Source organism: Symphodus melops (genome assembly GCF_947650265.1).
Source record: "Symphodus melops genome assembly, chromosome: 17".
NCBI classification, from domain to species: Eukaryota; Metazoa; Chordata; class Actinopteri; order Labriformes; family Labridae; genus Symphodus; species Symphodus melops.
In genome coordinates this window covers 8,090,710-8,109,191 of record NC_136707.1, presented here as the reverse complement: position 1 = coordinate 8,109,191, position 18,482 = coordinate 8,090,710, and the positions used below count along the sequence as shown (strand labels likewise).

Here is an 18,482-nt window from a genome sequence, read left to right as displayed (position 1 = left end):
ATGAAGCAATGGATTAATTATAAAGTTTGGTCCCAGATAATTGTAGAATTTGATGTTAGGAAAGTGGTAAAAAGTAGGCTTAAATCAGGATAGATTGTGGATGTATATTTAAGATGCCAAAGTTTAACAAATAGCCTCTAAGTCGTGTGTAGCTTGCTTTAATAATTATACTTAAAGGCCCTATCGTATAAATAGAGGGCCAAACTATATATATTTTTTTCTCCAGGACGTCTTGTTTACGATAACGATATTAGAAGGTCAAGGTTTGGCCCTTTTATAACACATCAACCATAAAAATGCTATGCACTATTCAATTGCTATTATAATTATTAAACATACATTTTAACTTTGTTTGTACCGTACGAATCGCCACTTCCGCGTTTCTCGTTGGCCATGCCCCACTTACACAGTCGGTCCAGTCAGAATCCAGGGTGGGCACGCGTCATACTGCGTAATTACAATGGGCGTGCCCGCATGACAACAGTTTAGGTAAAATGAAACAGCAGTTAATGTAAACAAGTTAATTAAATCTCATGACAGTGTTGTGTGATATACATCAATGTATTGCTATATTATCTTGAAGGTTAGCTGACATTTTGTGATGTGTTTTTTTCCTCATGTTGTCACCCAAATAGTCATTAGAGTGAGATTCCGGCCAGCATTTCAGTGAGATGAAGTGTAGTCCCACCTTGTTTAGCAGCTTGCCTTGTAATATATTCAGAAAGCCATCAGAGTAAAAGTGGTTACTGAGGTCACTTAGGACCTGAACTTAGATATGACTCCACTTACAACTGTGGGATTTATAGACTAGAAGCTTGACTTTCAGGCTATTTCTTTGTTATGCGAAGAAGAATATGTGTATTCATGTAGGTTTTGTTTTCTAAATGAATATAAATGCAACATTTTTTAATAGAACCTACAATTTAATTGTTTTAAACGTTACATCAAGGCCTAGGAGACCTGACTGTTAGGCTATTTGCTTTACAAATTGGTTTTCTTACAATGTCAGGTAGATCAAAATAGAATTTAGAGCAATTAGAAAACACAGCATCCTGACATCATCAAGTCAGAGCGTAGGCTGTTAAACAGGATCTTCTTGCATGGAAGCCCTTATTTGTTAATAGTGCTACATTTCACATAATCTACAGTAACTAATCTAACTACGCTTGACAAAGGTTAAGGTTTATTAGTAGTGCACAGGCCACTGAACATCTTTTTGACATCTTACGTCGTTTGCACTCGCTTGATGGTAGGAGGCGGAACTTCTGTTTTGATAGGGCGTTGCTAAGATATATCCAAGATTGACTGTGTTCCGGTTTCCGGTTCATTCCGCTGTGCGCTGAAGTTGCTAGTCACAGGAGCCACAATGGCGTTTGTAGTGTCCTTCAGATAGGGCTGTGGATGATATTAAATCCACTAGCATCGCCCTAAATATAGGCCTGGTTGATTCCCAGAGCCATTGATAATAAACTGGAACATCTACTGCACACGAAAATACTATGATTGCTTATCAATATTGAATTTATAGGGGATAAAACTAACATTAAAGGGAATATGTAAACAGTACCAACCGGGTCAAGTTTTCATTTTGTTCGAGAAACGAGCGTCTTTAAATTAAGGCATTTGCTTGTTTCTAAATGCTTAGACGGTAATTTGGTGGAATAAAAAAACACCTTTACTTTACTTGGCACCGGACAAGGATACCTTTTACAAAAGGGACTTTTTTTTCCTTTTTCACGAATCAGCTCGCTAGCAGCCAAGCATTAGCTAGAAGTGCTAGCTAAACTGAGACGCTGACGACACCACAATGCCTCGGTGTTTTGTTTTGGATCTTTTTTTTAATTCACTGACTATTTCGAAGTAACATACTTCACAGCTCCTGGAAACCACTTTGGCATTTTTCTTCTTTGATGAGATAAGATTGGCGATCTCAATGGAATGAATTGGCATTGAGGAGGACTGGACGTGAGCGGCCTAGTGGGTTCATTTTGTTATTTTTTGTTGCCTTATTTTTGCTTGGTAACGCTATTGCTTTTTTTTGACACTTTGAAAAAAAAAAAGCTACTGATTTTTTTGTTAATGAATTTCCTGGACCACCGAGGCCCAGTCGCAGCAGAGGCGCCGACGCTGGCGTGAGGGATGCCTGGGTCGGACCGACACCATGGGACCAAGAGGAAGCCAGAATCCAGCAACAGCGGCGTGCCACACCAGACTCATACCTCTGTGGGGGAAAAGGCGAGCAAAGACGGAAAGGTGCAGTTAAAATCTTCAATGTCCTCTTCCTCTTCTAAACGTAAGCGACATAAATCAAATAAACATAATAGGGAATCCTTGGCGACATCAGGACGAGAATATTTTACCCTCGGCGACACGGCGCCACCTGGTGGTGTCAACACCGTGAAGCCGCTGGTGGAGTACGACGATATCAGCTCCGACTCGGACACTTTCTCGGACCCACCGTCCTCTAGACCACCTGAGAGGGGGGTTGGATATCGACTGGAGCCATCACCAGACTATGGTAAAGACGATATCGGCAGAGAAACTGACGGTAGAGAGAACAAGGGGCACAGACAGTCCCGAAAAAAGCCCAAGGACCCAAACAAAGTTAGAGACCCTGGAAATGGAGAACGTGGCTACAAGAAAAAGAGCAGCAAAGACCGCGAGAAAGGGGGTACAGGAAAGAGCAAGGAGAAGGCTGCCTCCTCGGGCCCCACATCCAAACGCCAGGTACAACCGGATGGTGACTCTAAACGTGCTGAGCTGATGCTCTCCTCCCAGCTTCAGCCTGGAGCCAGTGTGGGCAGCACAACGTCCTCCACGTCTTCATCTCGCAGCAAGGAGAGCAGCCGCTCAGGAAAGTCTCGCAAAGACAAACAGCAGCGCAGAGAAGGTCGAGCGGAGGGCAGCCGCAGCTCCTCTCAGAAGAGCCGGGCCGACGGGAGCCACCGCAAGTCCTCAAAGAGCCACAAGTCAAGCCCCAAAGGCAAGTCCTCGACTAGGGGCAGTCCTCGCAGGAAGGGCACCGCCACCAGCTCTGCTCTTTCGCCTAGTCCCAGGAGAGGGGCTGGCAGCGAGAGTCCACAAGCCAGTGGGTATGGACAGCAGGCAGAGGACAGCTACTCCAGGAGGAGGGCAGCCCAGAGTCCCAGTCCCTACAGGGATACTTCTCGCCGCAGCAGACAGAGATCAGAAAGCCCCTATGGCAGCAGACACAGGTCGTCCAGCTATGAGAGAGACAGCAGCCCTTACTCGAGGAGACGATCCATCAGCCCCTATGGTACTCGCAGGTCCTCCAGCACCAGTCCCATGTCACGGTGAGTGTGTGCAACATCAGTTTTTGTAGACTGTAGTGAGGAGTATGCTCTGAAAAGTTAAGTCTCTATACCTACACTCTGACTCCTATGTTTAGAGGAGGGATGGAGAATGATGAAGACTGATATAAATGTTGAGGCCTGATAACAATTTGCTTATCGAGCCATACTTGGTGGTGTTTGCATAGCTCTACTTATAAAAACCAAGAGCAGCCTGCAGCCGCAGTTCTAAGACGGGCAGACTTGCTGAACCTGCTTCAAGATGTTGACATTTAAGGGGAGGATGTAAACGTTCTCCATGTTGAACTTTTCCCTACACGACATGGAAAAGAGCCGAGGGGTGAGAACATTTATGGCTGGTGGAAGTGGCGGGACAGCCAGGTAGTCTTACATTCAGCTATGCATTGAAAAATGTCACTAACTTATGGTTTCAATTTGGAGGCTGTGATTTTATTATCATGTTTCAGTCAGTAGATAAAAAGAAATACAGATTAAAGGGAACAGTTGGAAGAATCTGGTGGTGAGGAGACTCATTTTAAAACACACTAGTTATATTTTCTTGGACATGTTCCATTTTTATTTCTTGCATTGAGTAAATAGACTTTGTTATTGCAAATTTTAACATGCAGTCAACAGATTTATTTTTATTTTTATTTTAACATATTAGGGCCTGCAGCAGTCAGAATATGTCTCCAGAATGTTTCAGTTATTTGAAGTGTATTTCATCTCGTCTTTGTCGGATACTTTTTAGGAAAACAGGGGCCCCGATATCTGTGACTGAAATGGAGTCGAATCAAATGTGCATAACACGCTCCAGACAAGTAGCCATCAGTGTTACTGCGAGCTGAATAATAGTTTTGGATCAAGTCTGTCACTCGGTTTTGGGGGCAGTTTGATGTCTTGTTTATAATTTTACTTCTGTTAAATGTACCTCACTACTGTCTTAATTAAAAGCCCATGGTTTTATTTAGTTTTAGTGTACTACGTACCCAGTTTCTCGTCTGAACCCTTGTTTCTGACTCTTTTTTTTTTAGACGCTCAGGGCGCTCTAGAAGTCGCTCACCTCTGCACTACTCCTCTTCTCGTCGCTCCTCCTCTCGTTCCAGAAGCAAGCGACACGCTTCCTCTGTTGGCGTTGGGGGCAGCTCCCACAGCAGTCGGCCAACCAGCCGCTCCCCTCCCTCTTCTCGCCTGCCACTTAACTCCAGCTTAGGAGCCGAGTTGACGCGAAGAAAGAAGGAACGCCAGGCTGCTGAGGCCGCAGCTCGTGCAAGTGGTGGTGCTTCGCCTCTGCCCCCAGCCCGTAAACCGGCCGGCTCTTCTTTGCCACGGCCCACCAAAGCCGACGCTCCACAACCAGAAAAGGAGGCGGCGTCAGTAAACGAACCCCCCCTGCCGCCTCCTGCACCATTACTCCAGGTCGAGCCGAGTGGTGATGATCAGACTACTGCCCTTCTACCTTCCTCTGCCGCCTCCTCTCCTGCACCCCCACCTCCTCAGCCCTCTCCCCCTGTTCCAGCTCCACAGGTCCCACACATACAACCTCAGATAGAAACAAGCGGTCAGCCTCCGATACAGTCAAGCACATCACAGGCCAAATCTCCAGCTCCACTCCCTACACGCAGCCCCATCCGGCCGACGCCGCTCCACAAGACGTCGACTCTGCCTCCCCTGCCTTTACCTCCTGCACTGCTGGGAACCACTCAGGGCAGGTGAGATCCTTCCCTGAAGTATACATCACACTGCAGAGTAAATGCAGGTTCATCTCTTGCATGCTGTATTTCTCCTCATTGAAAATTCAAGTTATGTTATCAAACAGTACATAGTTCTAATTCACCCTCCTGAAGCTACAGGTGTGACCTGCCCTGGTAGGAATTTGATTAAAGGTTAACCATCCAGCCTGATTGTGTGGAGTTACTCAGTTAAAGAGTGAACATTATGAATCACATGCTTAACACATGCTACTCTCTTTATTTATTTATTTTATTATGCTTTATTAATGATTTGTATATTTTGCGTGTTCAGTCCAAAGAAGTCCACCCCAACTCAGAAGCTACCTAGGAAGGAAAAGGAAGCTCGCAGTCGGCCATCAATCATAGATCTACCTTTACCCCCCACTCTGCTCGGAGGAGATGCGTCCCCTCCACAGTCCCCCATCCGCCAGGCTCCACCACTACCCCAGACAGCCCTAAAGAAGCGACCAAAGTCAGTTCACTTAATCATTCTCCATTGTCAAGTCTTTATTTATTTTTTTAAACCCACTAGTGAATGAATGAATGAATTAGTGAATGAATTTTATTTTCGTGTCATGCACACACTGTGCCCGACCCTGATGGGCTTATAAGACTCCAACAAATAAATTGCATTGCAGTGGTAGTAACATTACATAATGTCATTACAAAGTTGCTGGTTCCATTTTTTTAAATAATGTTTTCTGCCTCTTTTCCCAGGCTTTACAAATAAAATCAGCGGAAAAGTAGTGTTTTTTGATCCCATCTAGTCTAATCTGTTTGTTTTGTTGTTTTTCATAATTCACAGGATTTGCTGCCCACGATATGGTGAGCGCAAACACACCCAGAGTGACTGGGGCAAACGTTGTGTCGATAAGTTTGACATAATTGGCATCATAGGAGAAGGAACCTACGGCCAAGTGTACAAGGCCAAGGATAAAGACACTGGTAAGTGACCCCCGTCATGGTGCTTCTTACAGGTGATTCAAACGAGCAAAGGCCGACTTTTGGTTTTAACAGGCTCTTTGTTTTCATGTCCTAGGAGAGCTCGTGGCTCTGAAGAAAGTGCGTCTGGACAATGAAAAGGAAGGTTTTCCCATCACAGCTATTCGTGAGATCAAGATCTTACGGCAGCTCAAACACCGCAGCGTTGTTAACATGAAGGAGATTGTCACTGACAAACAGGACGCCCTGGACTTTAAAAAGGACAAAGGTAAGAGGGTTTGAAATGATCAGAAAGAGAAATTACACCTCCATTACTATCTGTCTGAAACTTCTGTTCATTGGTTTTTAGCTTGTTCTTAATACGGAACAGATAGATGAAGATTTTCTGGGGGAATTTAGTTGTTGTCAATCTAAACTTCTCATCCAAAGTTATTTACAATCAAAATATCACATTACCCTTCAAGACCAACAGCAGCTGGTTTCAAATGAAGTTATGGAGTATCTGAAAGTGAATATATAATATAACATGAATCAAGCAGCAGAGGAGGTTTGTGACTCCTGTATATAAACCAGCTCTCTCAGAACACTCCCTTTTGGTGTCTGTCTCTTTAAATGCAGTGAGCCTCCTGAGTTTTCCCAGAATCCTTTACTAGGGAGCAAATGTTTTGCTGTAGGCTGGGAGTGTACCACAGTCCAACTTGTGATGTCACAAGTTGAGAACATTTGAAACAGCATTTTACCCCATGTGGTAAGACTGGTGCAGACTCACAAACAAAGGACTGGATGGATTTATTTCAAATGTGTCTATTGACTCTCAGGTTAACCGAATGGACGTTCACAAACCCCGTCAAAGTGGATTTCTCATATGTCCCCTTTAAAATTTGACATGAAATCTCTGTAGTCCCTGTGACGACTGTTCAGCAGTCTGTCATTATTGTTTGAACTCACCGAGGAAGTGAGTGTAGGAGTCTGACTCTGCGGTGGTCACAAAGCACAGGAGCTGCAGCAGTCGAGCCCTGACTTTAGACCCTCTGAGCAGACGCACACTCACACACCAAGTTGTGTTTGAGTCGTGGCTGCATGACTGTGATTTTGATAAAGTATATTTTATTTGTTTTAAGGTGCCTTCTACCTGGTGTTTGAGTACATGGACCACGACTTGATGGGCCTGCTGGAGTCCGGTCTGGTCCAGTTCTCCCATGAGCACATCCGCAGCTTTATGCGCCAACTGATGGAGGGTCTGGACTACTGTCATAAGAACAACTTCCTTCACAGAGACATTAAATGCTCCAACATACTGCTCAACAACAGGTAAGACACTGAGTGGATACCAAGTAGTAAAATCAGGTAGTGTTCCCAGTTCATTTACACTTTGAGCTTTACTAATCAGGGTCGGGATTCATATAAATTTATTCAGAATTCCAGATATTTCATCATGAAAAATTGACCCTTGAGACTCTAATCATCCATGAAGGTGTTGACCATGTGCTTCCCAAACAAACACCATAGTACCTTTTTTTTCCCCATCTGTGTACAAATGCTTAGATCCATAGATTATTGTATGGTCTGCACCCGCTCGCTACTGATCACGCCGAAGATGTGCCTGGTGTGAACACGCTCCACAGGTCATCAGAGAGAGAGAGAGAGAGTGGGCACGTGTCTGTAAAACACAGTAACTAAATATAAAGCTTCTAAAGTCACAGTTTGAACGGTTTAGTCGGACTGGTTATGTCCAATGTTATTCTGCACGCTCTTAAGCTTCACCAAATCTTGAATAACAAGCTCTGTCACACGAGGGTGACCTGCTGCGATGATGGAACCAAGAGGGAAACTTTTCAAATCACAGCACTTCTGACGACTTTGTGAAGAACTCACGAGTGATGAAGGCTGTCAAAGGGACACGCCGCACACAGCCAGAGGGAAAGTTTCCAATAAACTTCACATGAAAGCTCACATCTTCACTGCATCAACATGTGTGACAGAAGTTCATTGCATTGTGGGTAATGCCCTAAAAAGACGACAGATGACTAGAGTTCACTAATATCCAGCTGTGAGACTTTCTGCAGAAAGGCAGGAACGTTTATCTCCCACATGTCGTACAAGTATTTGAATGACTACATGAGAGAGACGATGCTAGATGCAGATGCTATTTATTGACTTGAAATGGTGCATCCAACTGATGATGCCAAAATGGCGACTGTTTTTGTGTCATTGACCCGACAGGTTTTTGCTGAAGACAAAGAAACGTGAAACAAATCAAACTTTTCGGAACAAAATCTTCAACTTCCCTGATGTTGTTTTCCTTACCAGTCACATCCCTCAGCAGAGATTATTGCTTACTTGTTTACTAGGAAAGGGGCCACTTTGTGTTAGTACAGAAATGCAGATGTCTGTTCAACATGTGTCTCGATCTGCTCCAGATGTCTGCCTCTCTATCTAAATCACTCTTAGTGCTGTGCTCGTGACAGGTTTATGTTGGGTCAATAATTTAACAAGAGTAAGTTAAGTGTCTTGAGATAACATTTGTGATGAGTTGGTGCTTTACAAATAGATTTTTACAAAGTCACGTGATTGAAGCACCATCAGCACCTGTGTTTAAACTCATGTCAAATAATGATCAGAAATACAGATGTTTCCAGGTATGTCAGAATCTAACCTCCTCTATTCCTGTGCTAATTGAATTGAAGCATTCAGCACTGCAGGAGAACAGCAAAATGTCAAAGATGGCAGTTGGGTACAATTTGGCATTAAGTGTACAAACATGACGTGATTTGATTTGACTTTACCTTCTCTCAGTCAAACTCTCAGACGGGAAACTACGTGAGACTCCATTACAGAATGCTCTCATTCACGATAAACGTGAGGCTTCAGTGAAAGCTCCAAATGACAAAAACGTCATTCAACACAGTAACTGTTCCCATGCTTAGAGGTGTTTCTTATCTTGGACTTATTTTTCTTTTTCTTTTTTTTTTGTTACAGAGGTCAGATCAAACTGGCAGACTTTGGCTTGGCTCGTCTTTACAATTCAGAGGAAAGGTAAGCTGAGAGGCTTTCATGTACTTATTTACCTCTTAACTGTTGTAACTTACCAGGAGCCATCGGATAACTTATTCAAACATGAGCCTGAGAACATGTTTAAGATGAACGCAGCATTATTCAAACCCGACCACATGAGGATTTAGTTCCAGTGTTCCTCCACTAGGTGGCAGTGTGCGTCACATTGTCTTTACTTCTAAGAGCCCAGATAGTAAAAACAGTGATGTGTGTTAAGATGCTCCGTGTAAAAACGGCCTGTCCCAGTTAGTGTTTAGTTCAGTGTCTCTCATTTCTGAGCGCACCTGAATGTATCCCCTATTGTTCGAGCCCCCTGAAAGCAGCATGCTCTTAGCGCATCCACTGATTAACGCTGTGAGAGAGACATGCCCAGACAAGTTTTGGAGTTCGATAGAAGCGATGTATGTTTTCTTACGGACTTTTTATTGATGTTTGCGTCCATGAGACAAGTGAGTTGATTGTTGCTGAAGCCTTGTATTGTTAATAGTAATATGACTGTTCAGTTTCAAAGTGCTTGCAGTTACTAATTCTAAATGTGTGCTAATTGCTAGCCGAATAACGATAGTAGTGTGTACACTCCGAACATGTAAAAAGAGTCTAAGCCTTTTCTCTCTGTCCTCGTTCGTAGTCGGCCGTACACTAACAAAGTAATCACACTATGGTACCGCCCGCCTGAACTCCTGCTGGGAGAGGAGAGATACTCTCCAGCCATTGATGTGTGGAGCTGTGGGTGAGTATGACATCATACATCTGTGTGTTCATTCACACTTCACTGTATTCTTTTTGTAAAGCTGTGATATTCCTGCACTTTCTGAACAGTCTTGTGTAAAGAATAATTCATCAAGTCATTCAACCTACCAGACAAAGCCTGATGTTCAGAGTGGGGATTGCGGGAATCACACACAAATCACTCTCTTCCCACAATGCAGTTCTCAGGGTTGAGTACAGGATCACTCGATGTCATGTTGCTTTTTTCTTCCTGTCGTCGATGAATAGAGCGTTTAGGGAGGTGTGCAGGTGACTGTCTGCACCGTTTCCTTCAGGCTCTAACCGGAAGACCCTTTGAGCATTTTACATCTTTTTTTTTTTTTTTTTTTTTTTTTTTATTTATTTTTTTTTAACCCACATTCCATCAAAGAGAGCTCATGTTCCTGACTTATACAGAGAACATCCTCCACTCTCCATAACATCCTCTTCATGGGTTATATCTCTCCACACACACAGCTTCTCACACTTAGTCGTATTATTGTTACATTATTTGTCACTGCATATTTGGAAACCGTTTAAAAAAAAAATAATAATAAAAATAAATAAATAAATATATATATATATATATATATATATCTTATCAATGTCAGCCGACGATCAGAGAGAAACCAGTGCATGATCTGCACCCGTTGTGTTGTCCTGGCGTTAAGACTTTCCGGTCCAGTCTGTTTGCTCGGCACCTGACAGAGTAGAGAAAGATGTTCCCTCTGCTCTTACTTTCCTCCCTTAATTCAAAGCTTTAGATGCCGTGTCAGAGTAAAAACGTTGAAATGTTGCCCTCATAGTTCTGTGCAGCTGGTTGCCGCTGTTGTTCCTCTGCTCTGCCTCCAGTTTTTCCTTCGTCATTCACATCGAGGCTCCCCGATCGTTACGATGGAATCGCTGATGAAACTCTTCAGAACATAGTTCCATATTACTGGACTTCATTTGAATAATAACAACAGTCATTCAGATGTGTCAGACAGAAGTGCGTATTACAGAGAGGACGCTTAAGTGCGAGCAGTTCTGCAGGCCGACAAACACAAAAACAAGAAAAGACCAGATATGGATGAAATACTCCAGTCAGAGAAATGCACAGTTGTTGCCCTGCACATAGTCAGCAATAATTCTCAACGTTATAGATGTCATTAAGTGCCAGAAAGAGTCTCAATGAGTTTAGTTAATGAGGAGTAGCATCGATGCGTAATGCTCCATGTTCATCTGTTTGAGCTCTCATCGAACACAAAGTGCTCTTTTGTTCGTCTGATTGTTTGTCATGATGTACGATTAATAATCCTTTGGCGCTAATTTCAGAAATGAATTTTTCCTTTTCACATCGAGCAGCATTGATTGGTCGCTGACAGATTCTGGTCTTTCACAATTTCATTCTATTTTTTTTATTTAATTGGTGTAAACGAAGATCTTCTTTTCAGCTTCTCTAATCTCTCTCTTTGTCCTTCTTTGCTCAGTTGTATTCTTGGAGAGCTTTTTACCAAGAGGCCCATCTTCCAGGCCAATCAGGAGCTTCTGCAGCTGGAACTCATCAGGTAGTCTCTCCTGTCCTCGACGAAAAAAACTTCCTTCACACCTCCAGCTCTCCGTTTCTTCATCACTGACCTCCTTCCTTGTCTCTCCTCTCAGTCGTCTGTGCGGGAGTCCCTGCCCTGCGGTCTGGCCCGACGTCATCAAACTTCCCCTCTTCAACACCATGAAGCCCAAGAAGCAGTACAGGAGGCGCCTGAGGGAGGAGTTTGCAGTGTACGCAGACCTTTTTGCATGTTACAATCGCTGTGATTTAGAAAGTTCCCCCGTGTCAACTGCTGAGTCACATCTCCTCCTCTGTGCAGTTTACCGACGACTGCCCTGGACTTGCTCGACCAAATGTTGACCCTGGACCCTGCACGGCGCTGCACATCAGAGCAGGCCCTCGGCTGTGACTTCCTGTGTGATATTGAGCCCAGCAGGATGCCGCCCCCTGAGTAAGTACTGCCTACTGCTTTTACCTTTACGAGATAAATGTTTTTTTATGTCTCGTTTTAAGATAAGTTGTTAAATATGAACTCTTTGAAAGCTTCTAATTACTTTCTCTCTTATGCTTTACATTGTTCGTTCTATTTGAAGGATTGCCGTTTTGGAAACATCGTGGTTCTGCTAGACATTTTTATTCAAATAAATTTTTTTCCCAGTCTTCCTCACCACCAAGACTGCCACGAGCTGTGGAGTAAGAAGAGGCGGCGAGCTCGTCAGAGCGCCCTGCCTGGTGATGTGCCTGTGCCCAAAGTGCCCCGTAAGGATGTGACTGGAACCTCCAGTGGAGAGAACAGCCGGGCCCACAGCAGCCCAGCTGGAGCCCCGCCCCCTCCACAAGGAAAGCCCCCCACAACAGCAAACATCGAGCGTGAGCTGTCAGGTAATGCCCCCCCCCCCCCCCCCCCCCCCCCCGGCATGAGCAGAAAGTCGTTTGAACAAATGAAATGTTTGAGACGTTTCACTGTTGGGTGTGAACATAAATGTGTGTGTTCAGGTCTCGGTGTTGCTGCAGAACAGTTGAACCAGACAGAGCTGGCGGTGCTGGTGAACCTCCTCCAGGGACAGACAGACCTTAGCCTTCCTCAAGTGGCCCAGCTCCTCAACCTCTCCAACCAGGAGACCCTCAGCCAGTCTCTGTCAGCCCTGAGTGAGACTTCTGACCAGCAGGGGGCTCCAGAGGACCAGGCTGCCGCCAGATCCCAGCCCCCAGAACCACCCCCCGAACCCCAAGAACTCTCACCGACACCCGCGGACCCTCCACTGAGCCAGGAAGACCAGGCCAACCTATTGGCTCTAATTTTAGGTCACATCATTAAGCCACAAACCGAGGAGCAAAGCGATGAGAGCAATGGCGTCCAATCAGAGGAGGCACTTTCACACGATTCATCCGCCTCCACCACTGATCGCAAGGGCAAGTCTGGGTTTAGTCTATAGTAGGTGGGGGAGAAAAAAAAACAGGAACAGGTTTTGATGGAAGTAACAGGGGGGGCTAAAAGGTTGCAGTGTGCAGGGCAGAGAACAAACAGAAGCTGACCGAGTTGGGTACTCGAAATAAATTTTGCAATATCTCCAAAAGTATCAATTAACAGTTAATTTGGCTATTAGACTGTATCATGCATCCTCAGCCCTTTCCCTTGTCCCTGACATTCCATAAACCGTCATTGTTTTGCCACTTACACCCTTATTACCACCTCACATTTTGAAGAATGCACAACAAAAAAACCTGAATGCAGAATGTCAAGTATTTGTGGCCCTTGTAATCGGGCAAAGGTTTGGTGCACACGGACATCTTTCACTGTGTACTTGATGAACCAGAAGAAGGGGAGGTGTTCTTCATTTGGAGTAGAGAGAAAAAAAAAAGGTTCACACTGTAATGTTCCCTTCCACGTTTCTCCCTCCTTCCTTCCTTACTTCCTCCCTCCTGTCTCAGAGTCTTTGTTTCTATATTTGTTCCATCTCCACACATGTTTTTTTTTTTCCATCTTTATTTTCATCATAAAGCCGGTGTCAAGGACTCTTCACAGGAAGCAGTGTTGCTTTAAACAGTCTGTAATGTCAGCATTTTTATGAAGAAAGTCTAATAAATTATCAAGTGAAAATAAATGTATTGAATCTTTAGACCTCACCTGCATGTGTTTCTTTTAACTTTGTTTTGTCACACGTTTTTTTCCTTTTTTGCTTTTTAACTGTTAACTCTGACACAGATATTAGTTCAAAGATGTGATTAGCAAGCTGAATAAAACTGTTGACTTTTCTGCTGACACTGGAATGGTAACAGTCATGTTTTCTTATTTCTTCTGTCAGGCGTCTGAAACTCTTACAGCCTCGGTTTTCCCTCGCACTGCTGTAGACAGAAAAAAAAAACAGACTGTCCTGGTGTAGCAGACTCAACCTGACCTTTCTAACATTTACAGACTTCTGCACGAGTCGCTGAACACGCTCCTCCTAATGTTTCCTCACTTAGTTTCAGCGGAACCTGTTTTGCATACAGTAATACTACGATATCATTTGTCTTGCACACAGTCAAAAACAAAAGAGCTTATGCTGTGATGAATAAAGCCGAACAGTGATGACCAGTCACTTTAAAATAAAGCCTCTCTGTTTTCATCATAGTTTAACATTGCCTGACTGAAGTGCGTCGTTAAAAGCTTTTTAAAAGATAATTTTATTAGAACGTCAGACTTAGATTTTCCTGTTCCATGGATGCAATGACCACATTAAGTTGACTTCGTTTAAAATAAAACTCAGTAATGCCCCTTTAGTTGTACTGAAACACAATTCTCTTTCGAGTACTCTGCCACCCTCTTGTGGTGAAGGTAGGCCTGTCATTGCTGTCTCCATGCCAGGTCATTTGAAGTTACCGTTTATTCTCTGTTCTTGCGTATTAGATGTAGAATATGGCAAATCAGTTTTAAGCTCATTGTTTCTGTGACGTATCATCTGTTAACATTTCTTCCTTGTTGACGTTTTGCCCTCTGTCCCGTTTCTCCCCTTCAGATGTTACGTCAAAAAGGAAACAGTTGGGTGCGAACCTGGTGCCTCTATCTGGTGAGCAGCGTCCGCCCTCACCACCCGGGCCGCCTCCGTCAGCTGCCCCGGCCGGAAATGCGGAGCAGACTGGGTCTGAAACTCAACCCAGCCAGGACATCAGCCCTGCTGTAGCAGCTGCCTTGCTGCAGCTCATCTCTCAACACGACTCCGACGCGGAGGTCTCTCAGCGCAGCAAGGACCCCTCTCCCGGCGCGGAAGCTCCAGCTCGGGGACAGCCTCCTCCGCCTTGGGTCGCAGACTCGCCGCCTAAATCTTCTGCTGCAACTGAGGCCCCACCAGGGCCGGAGACTGCTTCCCCTATCGCTTTAGCCCAGTTCCCCAAGGACCAGGACCTTCGCTTTTCTCATGGCGCTGCACATTGACCCTCTATCACTTGGATGTGACGGAGCTGGTTTTGTGTAGGTGGCTGCAGCAGACCTGGCCTGAGTGGAGATGCAGAAGAAGAACGCAGAGGTATCACCCACAGGTTATGACTCACTGGACCATGAGCAGGTAGCTAAAGTTGATCATAGATCTTAAAAATGAATGTTTGTAAGAAAGAGATTAAAGGCCTTTCCAAGACATGAACATCACTGCCCACTGTACAAGCTTGTGTCCGACTGGGCGGTTTCTTTGGACTTTTGGTTGATCTGTTCTTTAAGAGTCCTATTAAGTACAGTCACCGCCTCAGTCCTGACTCCTTAATCTCCACTTAAGTTCCTGACTTCAATGAAGTTGATCTTACAAGCTGAGTGCTTTACCGCTGACACTCATCCAAGAAATTGGCCTTGAATATCTCCCCCCCCCCCCCCCCCCCCCCTTGATGATTGTGAAGTCCACTGTAGTGCCCTCTTCTGATAAAGTCGTCGGTGTTTAGGAGAGTACAGAATCTTTCCTCCACGCCCTCGCAGAGTGTCGTCTGTGACAGTCTGAAAGTTTTTTTTTGTTAAAGCTAAAATGTTCTTTATGGGCACATTTGATGATACTCAAAGGGGGGGTTTCTCTTAAACCTGCTGACTCATGCCCCTATTTTCAGCCTTGTGCCTCCTTCGTGACCCCAACAACCCCTGAATGAACTCGGCCTTGGTGGTGAAAAGTGGCTTAAGTGTCTGCTTTGAATGGCACCCACATCAGTGTATTGTCTACAGGAGTGTTTCTTTAGTTTCATCAAAAGGCCCCGTCATTAACTCGACTGAACTGCAAAGTGTTTTTGATCAAAAAGGAATCCTTCAGCAAACCTCATCTCCGCAACTAGCTTCAGCCTGTAGTGCTCCTTTTTTCCTGACTCCATCATGGAGTAAACCACAATGTTGTAATGGACTACGCTAAAATACACACACTACTCTGCTATAGAAGAAAGCCGCTACAAACATGCTCTATATACACAAACAAACCATTTTCAGCTTTTTCCTTGTAAGCTCTGAAAGCCTTGTCCGATATGTCGTCGCCTCCCTGTCAACTTCTGCAGCAGAAGCTTTTTTTTTTTTTTTTTCTTTTCTTTTCTGCTGTTTCTTTTTTCTGAGTAAAGAAAAAGATTGAAGGTTTAAAAACAATGGTCCATTTCTTAGTTTCCACTCTTTTTTTTTATTTTTATTTTTTTATTTTGCTTTGGAAAAGGAAATGAGAAGAAAATAGCTTCACTTGTCTGTAAAAAAGAAACAAGAGTATTTTGTAATATGTGTTTTCTTGGTTCGGTTTATTAAAGGAAGTTATGCGACCAGTTGGAATGACTCTTCAACGCGGTTTCTTGAAGTGTGCAGTACATTGTATTGTAGGCTTTGACTTTCACTACAGCTCCAACTACAGGAGGTCCTCGTGTTGAAAAAAAACTGCCGCATCAGCTGAGTTCCACTGTTCCTCACCCTTCTTATCCTGAATCCCATGTTAGTTAAATTCTGCAGGCTACTCTTTACAGAACACACCAAGCAAAAGAAAAATGATGGAAGACCGAAATTCAAAGCAAGCAACAATCTCAATAAAAAAAATAACATCTCTTTAATTTACACAACATGCACAATCACTTAAACAAGGACAGCTCTAATAAGGTAAGACATTGTGGGGTGTTTATTTCCACACTGTATCCACATTCACTCTTATTTACTGCAATTTAAGAATGTTAAAGGCTATCTACTGTATATCCTCCTTTTCTGTTAACATACATGTAATCGGTCTGCTGTCATATTGTTACCATATAAAACAAAAGTGAGGACGTTAAAGGAAGTTTTCATCTCCACTGAGAATCAGTAAGTTCTATGAGTTGTTCCTGTGCACTTCCACACGTGACGTACGTTTGAACCAGTCAGAGGTGCTTCTCATGCATCAATCTTTTAAATGTGTCGATCCCTTCACCACTTTGGGTTGATCTCTTCATGAGGATCCTGACAGGAAGACAAGGATCATAAACTGCAGATTGGCAAAGGCAGAAGCAGCAAAGCGTCCTACAGATTGGCTTCATGAGTACACGTGTGTGTGTGTGAGTGAGTGTGTGTGTGTGTGTGAGAGTGAGAGAGAGAGAGAGCTAGGATTGGCCTCATGCACACCCAGACCAGTCCCTCACTTGGCAGGCTTACACAGCCGCTTACCCCTCTGGCCCACCAAGCAGCTGAGCCCTCTGGGTGAGAGATCCTTTCAGAGTGGAGGCAGTGGGAGGCTCACCTGCCCTCTAGCACAGGCCCAGTGTGAGTGAGATGAGACAGTGCGACAGTGTGTGTGTGTGTACTTGGGTGTGGATGTTTCTGTCTGATGCCTCTGCCCATCGGGACTCCGAATAATAGTGAATGTGCCCACAGGGAGTTTCCACAGGAGAAGTGGTGGGCAATGCCAGTGCCAAGTCACAGAGATCAGACGAATAAATCAGGACTGAGCACTGAAGGAGAGGGAGGCGCACGAGACTGTGCCATCAATCAGAAAGGCACCTTATGGGGAATGCCCATAAATGTGCCATGTTGCTAGTCTGAAGCACGTACGCGCCATGGCAGAGACGGGTGACGGCGGCACTCAAAATGGAGCCTACATTTTTGGATGCCGTCGTTGCAGAGTCGGCGGCAGTGATTTGGTGGACTTCCAGGCAAATAGTGAAGTGATTGACGGTCCTTTTTAGTCATTTCAGACCAGATTTGATTTGTGCGGTTACATTTTGGCATTATTGCTTCATCTTATTTTCTTAGTCACTGTGCAAACGGATTGTTAGAGCACACATTTTGGATCTCCAACATGCCTTTGAATAATCTCATGAGGGGTCACCACACCTTTTCCACAGTGTGAAATTCACGTAATAATACACATCTGTATGGATCCCATCTGATTACAAAGAGCAATAAGGGGTGTGTATTCTTTTGCTGCACAACCAAAAGCTAGTTTTGGGAAAAGGAAGTATTTTTATTTTACCCGGCACAATTACAGGTAGTCAATCATTCTTCTTTTTTTTTTCTCTGTTGCAGAAAGTTTTAGTTGTAGAAGTGGAAGTGGGCAGTGACCTTTCTGATTTTACAGATGAAACTTTCTTTTCCACAAAGTTTATTGTCATTTTTTTTTTAAAGATTGCCACAACTATCTCAAGTAAGCACTAACTAAGCACTTCAAAAAATCTGGCAAATCAAGTCTGTCTTAACTGGTGCAATGTTTTAATTTGGCAGCAAACTGGCTCAGGATGCAAGGAAAGAAAAGAGGAGAGCGAAGTGAGCCGAAGAAGACTGGAACTGATGGGCGAGAGAGGAGAGAAAACAATGTCTGGCTCTGGAGGGAAACAGTAAGTCCTTTTTTTTTTTTTTTTTTTTTTTTTTCCTCTTTACATCGCACTTTTCAGTCAATCAAGCACTGAAGGATATCTTCACATTATGCACACCTTTGTCCTCCCTTGGAACTTGAGTTTCTTTTCAGAGTGAGATTTATTAACTCAAACGCATGCTTACATGCAAAAGATGAACAGTCCTGAGAGGTGACTGATTGGCACTTCTCCAGACAAAACGTAACTATGAATTCTGCAGCTGTAGCACTCTATAAAATATTTTTTATGCCTTTTGCTTGTTACTGTAATAAATTCTAAATTACATTTCAAGGTCTGCGCCAATAAAAGTTTCTTAGCTGACTCCTAAAACATGGTAATCTCTCTCTCTCTGGTTTTTCCATGTGCAGT

At 44.0% G+C, this 18,482-nt stretch overlaps 2 protein-coding genes across 2 annotated transcripts in view; both read left to right on the top strand.

Moving 5' to 3' along the window:
• Positions 1–1,289: 1,289 nt before the first annotated feature.
• Positions 1,290–16,069, top strand: cdk12 (cyclin dependent kinase 12). Its single transcript, XM_079366194.1, has 14 exons — positions 1,290–3,314; positions 4,346–5,023; positions 5,337–5,516; positions 5,850–5,989; positions 6,084–6,254; positions 7,108–7,297; positions 8,966–9,022; positions 9,669–9,770; positions 11,257–11,334; positions 11,429–11,545; positions 11,635–11,766; positions 11,974–12,197; positions 12,312–12,728; positions 14,315–16,069. Exons 1-14 carry the CDS (start codon positions 2,140–2,142, stop codon positions 14,728–14,730), a joined length of 4,077 nt encoding a protein of 1,358 aa, XP_079222320.1. The 5' UTR covers positions 1,290–2,139; the 3' UTR covers positions 14,731–16,069.
• ppp1r1b (protein phosphatase 1, regulatory (inhibitor) subunit 1B) overlaps positions 14,770–18,482 on the top strand; it is a 53,154-nt gene continuing 49,441 nt past the window's right edge. Inside the window, exons 1-2 of the mRNA XM_079366211.1 lie at positions 14,770–14,860; positions 17,983–18,095. Coding sequence (XP_079222337.1) covers positions 17,997–18,095 — 99 coding nt within the window. The 5' untranslated portion in view covers positions 14,770–14,860; positions 17,983–17,996. The remainder of the gene's footprint in view (positions 14,861–17,982; positions 18,096–18,482) is intronic.